Source organism: Salvelinus sp. IW2-2015, unplaced genomic scaffold (assembly GCF_002910315.2).
Source record: "Salvelinus sp. IW2-2015 unplaced genomic scaffold, ASM291031v2 Un_scaffold16416, whole genome shotgun sequence".
Classification (NCBI taxonomy): domain Eukaryota; kingdom Metazoa; phylum Chordata; class Actinopteri; order Salmoniformes; family Salmonidae; genus Salvelinus; species Salvelinus sp. IW2-2015.
The window spans coordinates 526,670-541,733 of record NW_019957576.1 but is presented as its reverse complement, the minus strand read 5'-3'; the positions used below and the strand labels follow the sequence as shown (position 1 = coordinate 541,733).

General features: G+C 41.0%; 1 protein-coding gene across 5 annotated transcripts in view; it reads right to left on the bottom strand.

Annotated features, from left to right (window-relative positions):
* The window catches only part of LOC112080670 (disks large homolog 1), a 92,808-nt gene that overhangs the window by 30,266 nt on the left and 47,478 nt on the right, over positions 1 to 15,064 (bottom strand). For all 5 annotated transcript variants that reach the window (XR_011479533.1, XR_011479534.1, XR_011479535.1 and 2 more), the window contains one exon: positions 13,560 to 13,724. Coding sequence is in view for 2 of the 5 variants with exons in the window: in XM_024146518.2 (XP_024002286.2) it covers positions 13,560 to 13,724 (165 nt within the window). In the remaining 3 variants the exon portion in view is untranslated. The remainder of the gene's footprint in view (positions 1 to 13,559; positions 13,725 to 15,064) is intronic.

Genomic DNA, 15,064 nt, shown 5'->3' with positions numbered 1-15,064 from the left:
GTTACAGGTGTCATCGGAAAGAATTCTGAGAAGGTTACGAAAAAATTAATATATTTGGCGGTGATTACGTTATAGCGCTCTTTGGCTGAATCGATGCTCTGGTAACGTTTGCACATGTGGTATGCTAACTTATCGATTTATTGTGTGTTTCGCTGAAAAACGCTTAGAAAATCTGAAATATGGTCTGAAATCACAAAAACTGGGTCTTTCCATGCTATGCTTTGTCTATTTATTTAAATGTTTTATGATGAGTAAATTGGTCCATACACGGTTGCTCTACATAGTAATTCTAGTCGATTTGCGATGTCGGCTGCAATATGTAGAACGTGATTTCTACTTCTGAAAATATGTCACTTGTTTTCTAAGGCAACACAGTCACTATAACCATGATATCGTTATCAATGCACTGCAGTTGAAAGAGGTTTTTTCTTGGTTACGTGGATAGTCACATATGAAGTTGAGCCGAATTGTGATAGTCACCGTTGAAAGAGTAAGAAACTGATTGGGCCGGGGACTTAGAATAACCATATTGTAGCATAATGCTATTGGAACTGGTTAAGGATCTACTAAACCTGGACGAGACAAATCCAACTAGTGTAAATTGCTAGAGACACGTCGTTTAGCTAATAGAATACATATTTTGTCCTTCCCTGTAGAACATTTTCTGAGAGAGAATCTGTAATAGAGTGCAGATTGGATGTCTACAAGATCTTAATCTTTCATCTGGTCGCTCCTTGCACCTGTGATTAGTGACTTGTGATCTTAATGATACTTAAGATATGCTATACTTACATATCTTGTGAGCTCTATGGCTATGACTATGACCAACATATACTATGTAGTGGAAGTATGGGTCGTCGGATTTTGTCTCGGGAGCTGTTTCCTGGCTTCCCGGATCGGGGCTTAGAGGCTTCGTCAGAGGTATATGCATTCTGCTCCCTTAAGTGTCAAATACTAAATACATGAATCTTAAATAATAGTTGCATACGACATTCTGCCGATATCATTGCGCCTATTACTGAAATTATTACTGTACCCACGAATTTTTCACTTTCATTCATCTATGGCAATGCATCCATAAAATATGCCGGCAGTTGTAATTGTATCGTTATTTAATTAATGCTCTATGTTTGTTCTTTTCTTTCAAAGTTAAGTTCCTGCACAAATAATTTTGTTTAAAGATTTTAAATATATATATACTCCGCCATGCAGTGAAATTTTATTTTATCTGAATCGCTAACATATTTTCTCTGAGAGCTTACATCTTACTCTATCTTTATCCACATCACTGGACTTCACATGTAGTTTCAAGGATAGCCATTACTGTACATATAATGATTATATGTATAAAGTGATGTGGTGGGTATAAACGAGAGAGTCGTGCAAATTGCACGAATGCAGTTATGATGGTATGCATTCTTGAGTTATTTGGTATATGGCTGTATATCTCTACCGAGATGAAAGTTTACTGTGCAGCGGCTTTAATTGATCGATTATTAAGATCTAATTAAATCTCTAACGGATATATATGGATTAACCACTATAACCCGTGGCCTATAGTGGTTATACATTATTGAGATCGCTATAATAGATTGGCTAAAATGATTTGCAGCTGGAATAAGGAGTTTTTGATAGTAGGTATTCTTATGTTATTTTCATTTTATCTCACTATTTGCGATTTGGGTTAATGTATTGTGTTCCTATGTTTTAAAATCATTTTGTGACTTATAGTGGCATTGTTTTATAAGTGGTCATTAGTCGGTACTATTTTTTATATATCTAATGTTTTTCCATTCATTATATTCCCATTTTTTTGTATAACTTAGATAGTGTGCATGGGCACCGTTAGTAGTGCTCAGATATAGGGGTTTCTATACTTTGCGCTTATGTCTGCCTCCATGGCTGAATATTGTTTTTTTTAGTTGTGGTTTTCTGGCTGTTTAACAGTCTGATGGCCTTGAGATAGAAGCTGTTTTTCAGTCTCTCGGTCCCTGCTTTGATGCACCTGTACTGACCTCGCCTTCTGGATGATAGCGGGGTGAACAGGCATGGCTTGCTGGTGGTTGGTTGTCCTTGATGATCTTTGATGGCCTTCCTGTGACATCGGGGTGGTGTGAGGTGTCCTGGAGGGCAGGTAGTTTGCCCCTGGTGATGCGTCTGCGCAGACCTCACTACCCTCTGGAGAGCCTTACGGTTGGGGCGGAGCAGTTGCCGTACCAGGCGGTGATACAGCCCGAACAGGATGCTCTCGATTGTGCATCTGTAGAAGTTTGTGAGTGCTTTTGGTGACAAGCCGAATTTCTTCAGCCTCCTGAGGTTGAAGAGGCGCTGCTGCGCTTCTTCACAACGCTGTCTGTGTGGGTGGACCAATTCAGTTTGTCCGTGATGTGTACACCGAGGAACTTAAAACTTTCCACCTTCTCCACTACTGACCCGCCGATGTGGATAGGGGGGTGCTCCCTCTGCTGTTTCCTGAAGTCCACAATCATCTCCTTTGTTTTGTTGACGTTGAGTGTGAGGTTATTTTCCTGACACCACACTCCGAGGGCCCTCACCTCCTCCCTGTAGGCCGTCTCGTCGTTGTTGGTAATCAAGCCTACCACTGTAGTGTCATCCGCAAACTTGATGATTGAGTTGGAGGCGTGCATGGCCACGCAGTCGTGGGTGAACAGGGAGTACAGGAGAGGGCTCAGAACGCACCCTTGTGGGGCCCATGTTGAGGATCAGCGGGGTGGAGATGTTGTTACCTACCCTCACCACCTGGGGCGGCCCGTCAGGAAGTCCAGGACCCAGTTGCACAGGGCGGGGTCGAGACCCAGGGTCTCGAGCTTGATGACGAGTTTGGAGGTACTATGGTGTTAAATGCTGAGCTGTAATCGATGAACAGCATTCTCACATGGGTATTCCTCTTGTCCAGATGGGTTAGGGCAGTGTGCAGTGTGGTTGCGATTGCGTCGTCTGTGGACCTATTGGGTCGGTAAGCAATTGGAGTGGGTCTAGGGTGTCCGGTAGGGTGGAGGTGATATGGTCCTTGACTAGTCCTCTCAAAGCCTTCATGATGACGGAAGTGAGTGCTACGGGGCGGTAGTTCTTAGCTCAGTTACCTTAGCTTCTTGGGAAGGAAACATGGTGGCCCTCTTGAAGCATGTGGAACAGCAGACTGGGATAAAGGATTGATGAATATGTCCTTAAAACACCAGCCAGCTGGTCTGCGCATGCTCTGAGAGCCGGCTGGGAATGCCGTCTGGGCCTGCAGCCTTGCGAGGGTTAACACGTAAATGTTTTACTCACCTCGGCTGCAGTGAAGGAGAGCCCGCAGGTTTTGGTAGGGGGCCGTGTCAGTGGCACTGTATTGTCCTCAAAGCGGGCAAAAAAGTTGTTTAGCCTGTCTGGGAGCAAGACATCCTGGTCCGCGACGGGGCTGGTTTTCTTTTTGTAATCCGTGATTGACTGTAGACCCTGCACATACTCTGTGTCTGAGCTGTTGAATGTGACTCGATTTGTCTCTGTACTGAGACTTAGCCTGTTTGATTGCCTTGCGGAGAGAATAGCTACACTGTTTGTATTCGGTCATGCTTCCGGTCACCTTGCCCTGGTTAAAAGCAGTGGTTCGCGCTTTCAGTTTCACGCGAATGCTGCCGTCAATCCACGGTTTCTGGTTTGGGAAAGTTTTTATCGTTGCTGTGGGTACGACATCGTCAATGCACTTCCATGAATCGCTCACCGAATCAGCATATCTGTCAATATTGTTGTTGGACGCGATGCGGAACATACCAATCCGGTGATCGAAGCAGTCTTGAAGCGTGGATTCAGATTGGTCGGACCAGCGTTGAACAGACCTGAGCGCGGAGCTTGTTGTTTTGAGTTTCGTTTGTAGGCTGGAATAACAAAATATGGAGTCGTGGTCAGCTTTTCCGAAAGGGGGGCGGGGGAGGGCCTTATAAGCGTCGCGGAAATTAGTATAACAATGGTCTAGTGTTTTTCCAGCCCTGGTAGCACAATCGATATGCTGATAGAATTTAGGGAGTTTTTTTTTAGATTAGCTGTGTTAAAATCCCCAGCTACGATGAATGCAGCCTCAGGGTGTGTGGTTTCCAGTTTACAAAGAGTCAGATAAAGTTCGTTCAGGGCCATCGACTGTGTCTGCTTGGGGGGAATATATACGGCTGTGATTATGATAGAAGAGAATTCCCTTGGTAGATAATGCGGTCGACATTTGATTGTGAGGAGTTCTAGATCAGGTGAACAGAATGACTTGAGTTCCTGTGTGTTGTTATGATGATCACACCACTTCTCGTTAATCATAAGGCATCCCCCCCCCGCCCTCTTCTTACTTTGCGAAGGCATGTTTTGTTTGTTTCTGTCGGCGCGATGCATGAAGAAACCAGCTGGCTGCACCGACTCCGTTAGCGTCCCTTGAGTTAGCCATGTTTCCGTGAAGCAGAGCACGTTGCAATCCCTGATGTCTCTCTGGAATGCTACCCGTGCTCGGATTTCATCAACCTTATTGTCAAGAGACTGGACATTGGCGAGTAGTATGCTAGGGAGTGGAGCGCGATGTGCCCGTCTCCGAAGCCTGACCACGAGACCGCCTCGTTTTCCCCTTTGGCTATTTACAAAGCAAAAGGTACATAAAATATTGTAGCCTACCTCACAGACTTATGTGTTAAACAATAATTCACTCTTGCCTCCATTTTCAGGTATCATGGCTTGAGATTTCTTTGAGGAAGAAATCATCAATAAATATACTGGACCCTATGTCAGAGGTGTTTCTGGGTACACATCGATTTATAGCAATATTTTGTTACGTTTAGGCCTATTTACATGCATATTTCTATTATTGTACCAAATTTTGGCTGTTAGGCATTTTTTTTTTTATATTTCCAAAAGCAGACAATAACCCAAAACACACTGCCGCCCGGGTTTGCGTTGTAAATGAAGGYATACACTGGGTCAAGACGCCAGCAGAGTAAGTAGACCTTTATGTAGTAAAATAAAATACCTACAACAACTTTGGTAGGCCTACAGTATATCTAAAAATATTTTTGTTCTCCTCTACATGTAGATCTCCTGATTTAAACCCGATCTAACTTGTTTGGCATCAACTGAAAACATTAATCCGTAAGTCTGCCAAGCCGAGAAGCAAAGATGAACTGGTAAAGGCCATCAAGATGTTTTGTCTCGAGAAATTGATGATACAACAAATAGTCGTCACCAAAAGTTTTAAGAATGACAAATATTAATTTTCACAAAGTTTGCTGCTTCAGTGTCTTTAGATATTTTGTCAGATGTTACTATGGAATACTGAAGAATAATTACAAGCATTTCATAAGTGTCAAAGACTTTTATTGACAATTACATGAAGTTGATGCAAAGAGTCAATAGTGGCAGTGTTGACCCTTCTTTTCAAGACCTCTGCAATCTGCCCTGGCATGCTGTCAATTAACTTCTGGGCCACATCCTGACTGATGGCAGCCCATTCTTRCATAATCAATGCTTGGAGTTTGTCAGAATTTGTGGGTTTTTGTTTGTCCACCCGCCTCTTGAGGATTGACCACAAGTTCTCAATCGGATTAAGGTCTGGGGATGTTTCCTGGCCATGGACCCAAAATATCTATGTTTTATTCCCCGAGCCACTTAGTTATCACTTTTGCCTTATGGCAAGGTGCTCCATCCTGCTGGAAAAGGCATTGTTCGTCAACAAACTGTTCCTGGATGGTTGGGAGAAGTCGCTCTCGGAGGATGTGTTGGTACCATTCTTTATTCATGGCTGTGCTGTGTTCTTAGGCAAAATTGTGAGTGAGCCCACTCCCTTGGCTGGAGACGGTCCTGGCGCTTGCTGGACTTTCTTGGGCACCCTGAAGCATTCTTCACAACAATTGAACCGCTCTCCTTGAAGTTCTTGATGATCCGATAAATGGTTGATTTAGGTGAAATCTTACTGGCAGCAATATCCTTGCCTGTGAAGCCCTTTTTGTGCAAAGCAATGATGGAGGCACATGTTTCCTTGCAGGTAACCATGGTTGACAGAGGAAGAACAATGATTCCAAGCACCACCCTCCTTTTGAAGCTTCGAGCCTGTTATTCAAACTTAATCAGCATGACAGAGTGATCTCCAGCCTTGTCCTCGTCAACACTCACACCTGTGTTAACGAGAGAGACACTGACATGATGTCAGCTGGTCCTTTTGTGGCAGGGCTGAAATGCAGTGAAAACGTTTTTTGGGGGATTCAGTTTTTTTGCATGGCAAATAGGGACTTTGCAATTAATTGCAATTCATCTTATCACTCTTTACAACATTCCGGAGTATATACAAATTGACATCATACAAACTGAGGAAGCAGACTGTGAAAATTAATATTTGTGTCATTCTCAAAACATTTGGCCACGACTGTACATTGATCATCTCAGCAAGGTTTAACCTGTGGTCGTGGAGCTGAGTGGAAGCACAACTAAAATGTAGTTTATATAAACATCCGCATTTGAATTTCTATTTTCTCATTATTTTATTTAACAAAAGCATAAAGATGTTGCTGAATAAATACTGTACTGCTGTTTTGAGTTAGAAATGTAACACTTTAGAGTACTTAAGCATCGAATACATTGCAAGTTGAGGGATTTTCACAACAGTAGCCGGGATATACAAAGTCTATATAAAGTCTAATAGGAAATATTTGCATGATGGGCTACACACCTGCTACAGTTGTGAAAAACAAGTGTATGAAAACCTATTTTCAAAATGCATCCAGTTGTCCATCACTATTGTAAATAAAAACACAGCATCTTGTTAAGATTCTTCATTTTGTCACACATAATTTATATCTACGTTTCCAATTACTTTTAGAGCTTGGGATTTACAAATGTGCGCTTTTAATTATTAGTTACATTGTTTTAGTTCGAAAGTGCAGACTTTCTTTAAATTATTGTTTTATGTAGGATGCTACATTTTTGCCCAGCTGCAATAGTAAATAGGTCTATAAAGCCTCATAACTGGCTGAGGTAAGCTAAGTTTTTTTATATCGGTCAAGGCTCAGAAGATAGACTCCAATTAAGCCCTCGTTGTTTGTAAAGTCAAATTAAAATGAATTGCTCGACTGGTGTAGGTTATCTCCATCTGCTGGTGTGCAACACTTGCATTACAAGCTGGCAATATTTTCAGCACCAGCCTACCCCGGCTAATGAAGGCCTAACCCGGCCAAACCCGCTGGGCCAATTGTGCGCCGCTCTATGGCACTCCCAATCACGGTCGGATGTGATACAGCCTGAATTCGAACCATAGATATACAGTTGAAGTCGGAAGTTTACATATATACATTAAAACTCGTTTTTCAACAACACTACAAATTTGTTGTTAACTTCTTTCAGGTAGGGGGCAGAATTTTTATGTTTGGAAAAATAACAATCCGAAGGTAAACTGACTATTTCTCAGGTCCAGATGCTAGAATATGCATATAATTGACACATTAGGATAGAAAACACTCTAAAGTTTCCAAAACTGTCAAAATAGTGTCTGTGAGTATAACAGAACTGATTTTGCAGGCGAAAACCTGAGGAAATCCAACCCGGAAGTGCCTTTTATTTGGAAAAATCCCTTTTCCGTTGCCTGCCCCTACTCCATTTAAAGGGGTATCAACCAGATTCCTTTTCCAATGGCTTCCTTACGCCGTGACCAGGCTTTAGACATAGTTTCAAGCTTTTATTTTGAAAAATTAGCGAGATTTTTCAAAACGCGTCAGGTGTCCTTTGATTAGTTCCTGCGCGTGAGAGATGTAGCTCGACATTTTCTTTCTCTGTAGTATTGAATAGGTGACCGCCCGTTTGAAATATTATCGATGTATTATGCATGTTAAAAACAACCTGAGGTTTGATTATAAAAAACGTTTGACATGTTTCTACGAACATTACGGATACTTTTTGGAATTTTCGTCTGCCTTTCAGGACCGGAACGAGGCTGTGGTTTTCTGAACATAACGCGCAAACCAAATGGCGGTTTTTGGTTATAAACCTAATCTTCATCAAACAAAAATAACATTTGTGTAACTGGGAGTCTCGTGAGTGCAAACATCCGAAGATTATCAAAGGTAAGCGATTCATTTTATTGCTTTTCTGACTTTCGTGACCACGCTAATTTGGGGATAGCTGTTCTTACTGTTTTGTCTAGTGATTGATAAACTCAAACGTTTGGATTGCTTTCGCTGTAAAGCATATTTTCAAAATCTGACACGATAGGTGGATTAACAACAAGCTAAGCTGTGTTTTGGTATATTTCACTTGTGATTTCATGATTATAAATATTTTTAGTATTATTTTTGAATTTGGTGCTCTACAATTCAGCGGTTGTTTACGAAAATGATCCCGCTAAAGGGATCCGTGCGGCAAGAAGTTAACTATAGTTTTGGCAAGTAGGTAAGGACATCTACTTTGTGCATGACAAGTAATTTTTCCAGCAATTGTTAACAGAGATTATTTCACTGTAACACAATTCCAGTGGGTAAGAAGTTTACATACACTAAGTTGACTGTGCCTTTAACTTCTCTAGGATAGGGGGCAGCATTTTCACATTTGGATGAAAAGCATACCCAAATTCAACTACCAGCTACTCATCCCCAGAAGATAAGATAAGCATATTAATACTAGATGGATAGAAAACACTGAAGTTTCTAGAACTGTTTGAATCATGTGTGAGCCTAACAGAACTTATTTAGCAGGCGAAAACCCGAAGACAAACCATTCAGAATTATTTTTTATTTTTTTTGAGGTCACTCTTATCAATTAATTTTAATTGGGAATCCAGAATTCTAAGGGACCTTCTTGCAGTTCCTACCGCTTCCACTGGATGTCAACAGTCTTTAGAAATTGTTTGAGGGTTTTTCCTTTGTGTAATGAAGAAGTAGCCCTGTTCAGACTGATTGTCGAGTGAAGTGTACTGTTTGTTAGAGGCGCGTAACCAGAAAGCATGCTACAGTTTGTTTTAATCCTGTATTGAACACAGATCATCCCGTCTTCAATTTTATCGATTATTTACGTTAAAAAATACCTAAAGTTGTAATACAACAGTAGTTTGACATTTTTTGGCAAAGTTTACAGGTAACCTTTGAGATATTTTGTAGCCACGTTGAGCAAGTTGGAACCAGTGTTTTTCTGGATCAAACGCGCCAAATAAAAAGGACATTTGGATATACACTGCTCAAAAAAATAAAGGGAACACTAAAATAACACATCCTAGATCTGAATGAAATATTCTTATTAAATACTTTTTTCTTTACATAGTTGAATGTGCTGACAACAAAATCACAAAAAAATGATCAATGGAAATCAAATTTATCAACCCATGGAGGTCTGGATTTGGAGTCACACTCAAAATTAAAGTGGAAAACCACACTACAGGCTGATCCAACTTTGATGTAATGTCCTTAAAACAAGTCAAAATGAGGCTCAGTAGTGTGTGTGGCCTCCACGTGCCTGTATGACCTCCCTACAACGCCTGGGCATGCTCCTGATGAGGTGGCGGATGGTCTCCTGAGGGATCTCCTCCCAGACCTGGACTAAAGCATCCGCCAACTCCTGGACAGTCTGTGGTGCAACGTGGCGTTGGTGGATGGAGCGAGACATGATGATAATAGATAATAGCATCGTTTGCTTTCGCCAAAAAGCTTATGATGGCTGGATTCACAACCAGTGTAGCTTTAATTTGGTATCTTTCATGTGTGATTTAATGAAAGTTCGATTTTTATAGTAATTTATTTGAATTTGGCGCGCTGCATTTTTTCTGGCTTTTTAAGTGAGACAGTAGCGTCCCGCCTAAACTCAGATTTTTGGATATAAATATTTACTTTACCGAAGAAAACATACATGTATTGTGTAACATGAAGTCCTATGAGTGTCATCTGATGAATATCATCAAACGTTAGTGATTAATTTTAACTCTATTTCTGCTTTTTGTTCCTCTCTTTGGCTGGAAAAATGGCTGTGTTTTTCTGTGGCTATGTACTGACCTAACAATCGCAAGGTGTGCTTTCGCCGTAAATCCTTTCGAAATCAGATACTGTGGCTGGATTATCGAGAAGTTTATCTTTAAAACGGTGTATAATACTTGTATGTTTGAGGAATTGTCATTATGATATTTCTGTTTTGAATTTGGCACCCTGCAATTTCACTGGTTGTTGGTTAGGTGGGACGCTAGTTAAACAACTTGGAAAATTCCAGAAAATTATGTCATGGATTTAGAAGCTTCTGATAGGCTAATTGACATCATGTGAGTCAATTGGAGGTGTACCTGTGAAAGTATGCCAAGGCCTACCTTCAAACTCAGTACCTCTTTGCGGTGTATGTAAACTTACAACTAACTGTATATATATAATTTTTTCAGAACATTAACTGTGTGTAGGTAGATACGTGTGTAGGTAGATGTGGAAAGATAGATACAAATGGTTTGTTGCAAGTTGCGGAGGGGGGTTTCACACCTAGCTCGGCTATTAGAAAAATCTTTAGTAAAGGTTGAATAGTCTAATGTTTACCTAGTAGCCCATCCTGCTACGCTTGTGAAAAACGAATAATAATAATTTTTCCCCTTTCCACATGTTAAATATTCCAATAGATAGTGTTTTTAGCCACAATCGGCCCCAACCCCAATTAATACATTTGGGCACAGTCAATAGTAGAGGTCGACCGATTAATCGGAATGGCCGATTAATTGGGGCCGAATTCAAGTTTTCATAACAATCGGAAATCGGTATTTTTGGACCCCATTTTTTTTTTTTTTTTACACGTTTATTTAACTAGGCAAGTCAGTTAAGAACACATTCTTATTTTCAATGACAGCCTAGGAACGGTGGGTTAACTGCCTTGTTCAGGGGCAGAATGACAGATTTTTACCTTGTCAGCTCGGGGGATTCAATCTTGCAACCTTACGGTTAACTAGTCCAACGCTCTAACCACCTGCCTTACATTGCACTCCACGAGGAGCCTGCCTGTTACGCGAATGCAGTAAGAAGCCAAGGTAAGTTTCTAGCTAGCATTAAACTTATCTTATAAAAAAACAATCAATCACTAGTTAACTACACATGGTTGAAGATATTACTAGTTTATCTAGCGTGTCCTGCGTTGCATATAATCGATGCGGTGCGCATTCGCGAAAAAGGACGTCGTTGCTCCAACATGTACCTAACCATAAACATCAATGCCTTAAAATCAATACACACGTATTTATTTTTAAACCTGCATATTTAGTTAATATTGCCTGCTAACATGAATTTATTTTAACTAGGGAAAATGTGTCACTTCTCTTGCAGAGTCAGGGTATATGCAACAGTTTGGGCCGCCTGGCTCGTTGCTAACTAATTTGCCAGAATTTTACGTAATTATGACATAACATTGAAGGTTGTGCAATGTAACAGGAATATTTAGACTTATGGATGCCACCCGTTTGATAAAATACGGAACGGTTCTGTATTTCACTGAAAGAATTAACATTTGAGATGATAGTTTCCGGATTCAACCATATTAATGACCTAAGGCTCGTATTTCTGTGTGTTATGTTATAATTAAGTCTATGATTTGATAGAGCAGTCTGACTGAACGATGGTAGGCACCAGCAGGCTCGTAAGCATTCATTCAAAACAGAACTTTCCTGTGTTTTGCCAGCAGCTCTTCGCAATGCTTCAAGCATTGCGCTGTTTATGACTTCAAACCTATCAACTCCCGAGATTAGGCTGGTGTAATCGATGTAAAATGGCTAGCTAGTTAGTGGGGTGCGCGCTAATAGCGTTTCAAACGCCACTCGCGCTGAGACTTGGGAGTAGTTGTTCCCCTTGCTCTGCATGGGTAACGCTGCTTCGAGGGTGGCTGTTGTCGATGTGTTCCTGTTTCGAGCGAGGAGAGGGACGGAAGCTATACTGTTACACTGGCAATATTAAAGTGCCTATAAGTACATCCAATAGTCAAAGGTATATGAAATACAAATCGTAGAGAGAGAAATAGTCCTATAATTCCTATAACCTAAAACTTCTTACCTGGGAATATTGAAGACTCATGTTAAAAGGAACCACAGCTTTGTTCTGAGCAAGGAACTTAAACGTTAGCTTTCTTACATGGCACATATTGCACTTTTACTTTCTTCTCCAACACTTTGTTTTTGCATTATTTAAACCAAATTGAACATGTTTCATTATTTATTTGAGGCTAAATTGATTTTATTGATGTATTATAGAATGGTGAGGGTTCGAAACCTGCTCCCTGCTTGTTTCATTAAATTATTATGCAGGTCTCAGAGCAAATAGTCTGGATTGTTACTCCCATCTCATTCCTCGCTCTCTTCCACGCGTCAATCAGCACACTTGTGGGCGTGCTGGCAGGATATACATTTTCTATTCTGTATATATGAATTACTAAATCATGTTTTTCTAGTCTATTGCATAGTTACAATGTGTAATCATTGATTTCCCAGGAGAAGGAGTGGTAAACACTGTTGAAGTGTATAATTTGAATACATACATGCAGACACAGCATCATTCACAGAATGGAGTTTGATACACCTGGTATTGGATATGACAGAAAAAACATTAGCAAAAAAGCGATTTTTGTAAATTAACTTTATGACAAAAAAATATGCACAAATGTTTGTAACATATTCCTCTCAATTTATAATTTTTTTGCTTAACTTGTTATGTTATAACTACTTACATTTGCCTCCCCGTAATGTTTTGTCAGCCATCTTAGCTATAGAAAGTCACCAGGGAGGTGGCTCGCGACAAATTCGTCATTGGAACCACTCTATATGATTGGTCATATAAAAACCTTGGGACCCAAATGCATAATGAGTGCTCTACCTCCCCTTGTGGTGCTTGTGGTGATCTGGAGCAGTGAAGCCATGACGCAGGGTACTTCTAAGTCCCGCGGTATAAGCTCGCAACTTTTAAAAGAGGAACCACTGTACAGATAGTAGCGGTTACAGCAACTGATGCCAATCACATCACAGGATCAAAGTAACTAAAGTTTTCAATAACCTTTCCAAACCAAACCGAGCTCTCCCTCGTTACACAGGTTGTTAAGTGTTGTGCCATTTGACGTACCCAAGAAGACTCACAGCTGTAATCGATGTCAAAAGGTGTTTCTAACATGTACTGACTCAGAGAGCTATACTTATGCAATGACTATTTTAGTTATTTAATTAGTCTTAATCTTTAAAAAATATTAGCATTTTTCTTCCACTGACAGTATTTTGTATAGATTGTTGAAAAAAAATGACAATTAAATACATTTTAATTCCACTTCGTAACACAAAATGTGATGAAATCAAAGGGACTAAATACTTTTGCAGGGCACCATGTGTGATTGTGATTCTTGTACACAGTTTCACAATGAAGCGAATGAGGGCAATATGGGCAACAGGGGAACGTACTGTATGATAAAATTCTCTCCCATCCTCCCTTTGTATGAAAATGCATTTAATGTATGTGAAATTCTGTTTGTGAATGTGAATAGGAATGCAAAATAAATAAACAAGTGTGGGAAAGTGTGTGTGTGTATGTGTGTCCGCCGTGTGAAGGTGTCCATCCTACCTTCATGGGTGAGATGTGCGCTTGGGCCACGTAGCCGTGGACATTCTCAATCTGGGAAAGGTTCTTCTCGGCCACCTGGACCAGCTCGGGGCCAGGGACCTCGTCAGTGAGCTGGGGGGAGTTCTGCTCCTGGGGGGACGTGTCCTCATCGTGGTGCCTGTATTTCTGGAGGGGCAGGGTAGAGCAGAGTAAGTGGATGTCAGACAATATATACAACAAATGCCCATTGTAGGTATCAGATGAGGATGGCAAGCATGTGACTGCAATCGTCAACCTGAGGCTGATCAGTTAGGTGAGCTTATAAGGCCGACCAGTGAGGTCAACTTATGAAGCAGATCAGTAATATTGGTCAATGCAAAGCCTGATGTTCAATCATTGTGGACATCGTAGCATTTAAAGACGTCAATGTAGTCAAAGCCCGATGTTGTATAGGCTTGACAGTGAGATTAACAGAAGCTGCAAATTAGTACAGTCCAAAATATCCAATTGCGTTCAGTAGTTTAGTCTGTAATGTAAATACATTTACAGTGCATTCAGAAAGTATTCAGACCCCTTGAATTTTTACACATTGTTAAATTACAGCTTTATTCTAAAATTTATAAACATTTTTTGATATTGATATATATACAGTGGGGAGAACAAGTATTTGATACACTGCCGATTTTGCAGGTTTTCCTACTTACAAAGCATGTAGAGGTCTGTAATTTTTATCATAGGTACACTTCAACTGTGAGAGACGGAATCTAAAACAAATATCCAGAAAATCMCATTGTATGATTTTWAAGTAATTAATTWGCATTTTATTGCATGRCATAAGTATTTGATACATCAGAAAAGCAGAACTTAATATTTGGTACAGAAACCTTTGTTTGCAATTACAGAGATCATACGTTTCCTGTAGTTCTTGACCAGGTTTGCACACACTGCAGCAGGGATTTTGGCCCACTCCTCCATACAGACCTTCTCCAGATCCTTCAGGTTTCGGGGCTGTCGCTGKGCAAWACGGACTTTCAGCTCCCTCCAAAGATTTTCTATTGGGTTCAGGTCTGGAGACTGGCTAGGCCACTCCAGGACCTTGAGATGCTTCTTACGGAGCCACTCCTTAGTTGCCCTGGCTGTGTGTTTCGGGTCGTTGTCATGCTGGAAGACCCAGCCACGACCCATCTTCAATGCTCTTACTGAGGGAAGGAGGTTGTTGGCCAAGATCTCGCGATACATGGCCCCATCCATCCTCCCCTCAATACGGTGCAGTCGTCCTGTCCCCTTTGCAGAAAAGAATCCCCAAAGAATGATGTTTCCACCTCCTTGCTTCACGGTTGGCATGGTGTTCTTGGGGTTGTACTCATCCTTCTTCCTCCAAACACGGCGAGTGGAGTTTAGAACAAAAAGCTCTATTTTTGTCTCATCAGACCACAAGACCTTCTCCCATTCCTCCTCTGGATCATCCAGATGGTCCTTGGCAAACTTCAGACGGGCCTGGACATGCGCTGGCTTTAGCAGGTGGA